General features: G+C 30.5%; 1 protein-coding gene across 2 annotated transcripts in view; it reads right to left on the reverse strand.

The window, feature by feature from the left end:
• Positions 1–712: 712 nt before the first annotated feature.
• The window catches only part of LOC106463687 (protein O-GlcNAcase-like), a 38258-nt gene continuing 36729 nt past the window's right edge, over positions 713–2241 (reverse strand). For both annotated transcript variants that reach the window (XM_013923747.2, XM_013923746.2), the window contains 2 exons: positions 1657–1816; positions 713–1198 (listed from right to left, as the gene is read on the reverse strand). In XM_013923747.2, the coding sequence (XP_013779201.1) occupies positions 1065–1198; positions 1657–1816 (294 nt within the window). In that variant the 3' untranslated portion in view covers positions 713–1064. The remainder of the gene's footprint in view (positions 1199–1656; positions 1817–2241) is intronic.

A 2241-nucleotide genomic window follows, 5' to 3' on the forward strand; every position in this document is an offset into this window, starting at 1 on the left:
TGTGTGTGTGTGTATATATATATATATATACACACACACACATAACCATAAGCCAGGACGCTTGCAATAGCATTGGGCTAAATAATATTCTTGGCCAATATAAGTTGATGAACAAGTTCTTTTACTTGAATGTGATAAACTTGCAGATAAATTGAAATCATACAAATGTGTTTTAGAGAGTACAGTAGAAGACAACATACAAGATTTAACTTTCCTTCATAAATTACTTCAGCCATCAATCATGTGCATTTTCTAATGGTGTTTATAATTTACCTTTAGCTATATTACAAGGCTGGGCTTCATTAGTTATCACATTACATGCTGCTAGGCCATAAAAAGTTAAGACAGAGAAGGAACATTCACTAAAGAAACAAGACTTGGTTAAATGTATACAAGGGATAAGAAACTGTGCTTTGGGATAGGCAGACAACAGAAGTCTGAACATTTAATTTTTCTTTCTGAATTATACAGTCAGTGTTTTGAAGGGACAATTCTTAGATAATTTTTACTTAATTTTTCAAATTTAATGTACAAGTGTGCACTCTACACCTTCAATAGTTGAGAGAGAGAAAAAAAAAGACCAACACAACTTCAATGTTTGCTTTGAATTATTAGGGTTAAACCAGGAGTGTAAAGTGATAGGAAATGGTATAAATTACATGTATTTTTCATAACATTTCAGCATTAAATGTCCAAATAAGATTCACAGAAGAACATTTTAACCCATATTTTTATTTTCAAATACATAAATTCACTTTACATGTATACAGATGGCCATATAGAAATACTGATTCTCTGACATAAAACAAATTTAAGGTATTTTTCACATTTTAAAATATATACAAGCTGTTTAAATTTATAATATGCAGTACAACGATAGGTTTCTAATATAGCAGAAAGATAAAAAGTTTATCTTTCTGCACAAACTATTGAATATATTGTGCCCTAGATCCAGTTATTTGTATATGGCCTTTAGCTTTATAAATATACAAGTGTAATGCATAGCACTTACACCATAAGCTTCTTAAAACAAAGCAATAACAAGTGGAAATTACAGAAAGAAGTTAAAATATTCTTCCTAAATATATTTCATCATCAGAAGTTCCTTGAAGAGCAATTTCCAAAAAGCCCAACTTAAAATAGAAATCCATTATGTTTTTGTCACCTACAGTAACTTCACAGTAGACTCCATGAGAACCTGCAAGATAATAATTCTATTAAACTAGTTACTCTGACTTTAATTAGATTTTTAAAATTTAGGTAGGTCGGTTTGTTTCCATATTCTCATGAACAGTGAAATAATAAATTAAAACTCAACTGATGGTTGAAACTCACTCAAAATAAGTTTATTTCCACATACTACTTGACCTCGTTCAATTGAATTTTCAGTTTTATGTTACCAGAGTACTCAAAACCACATTATTTGTCTTACCAACTTCTTTCTTAAGCATAGTTAATAACACCACAACAACAACAAAAATCACTGGCATAAAAGCTAGGGTAGTTTTGAAATTACAGATACCATCTGGTTTTCAAATTAATAAGATGATTTAGATTTTAATTTTTACCATATTATTAAATGTTTTAGGATAATTTTAGGGCACAACTCCTTATCACCCAATAAAAAATTACTAAGAACACCTACAAACACCTTACCATTGGCTTTCAGGGCTGAGAAGACACATGCTAAAAGCCTTTTTGGTAAACTTGAATCTGTAACAGTGGGAAGAAGACTCATTCTTAAAGTTGAAGGATGATGTTTGAACACTAAATCTGGCACACTGGTTTTGTAGTTGTGAAAACCACTGATGATCTCCTGTGGAAATAAAAGTTAACCAGATTGATTAAATTTTATGACAATCTCCATTAAAAGCCATTTAGAATAGACAAAGATGGTCATTAGTTATCTTGACTGGCCTAATACATTGTGCTCATTTCTCACCCACTTTGTTAATAGTATATTTCCCAAAATATTATTTAAAAGCTTCAACAACTGTAAAAATCACTATCAAATTTTTCAAACACCATGACATGAGGTTTTAGCCGATTCTTTGAAAGATTAAACTCATTTTAACTCTTTTTTTTTTTTTCAACCCGGGTTGGTCAGTGGGGACCGACCTCGTAATCATTTTGTGCTTGTTATAGTTTTCATGCTACAATTTTTAAATTAACAAGCAATTGTTAATGAAATTGGGCATTTGTCAGTAAACATTACATTGCTTTCATATGCAAAATATCTAG

Source organism: Limulus polyphemus, unplaced genomic scaffold (genome assembly GCF_000517525.1).
Source record: "Limulus polyphemus unplaced genomic scaffold, Limulus_polyphemus-2.1.2 Scaffold1461, whole genome shotgun sequence".
NCBI lineage: Eukaryota > Metazoa > Arthropoda > Merostomata > Xiphosura > Limulidae > Limulus > Limulus polyphemus.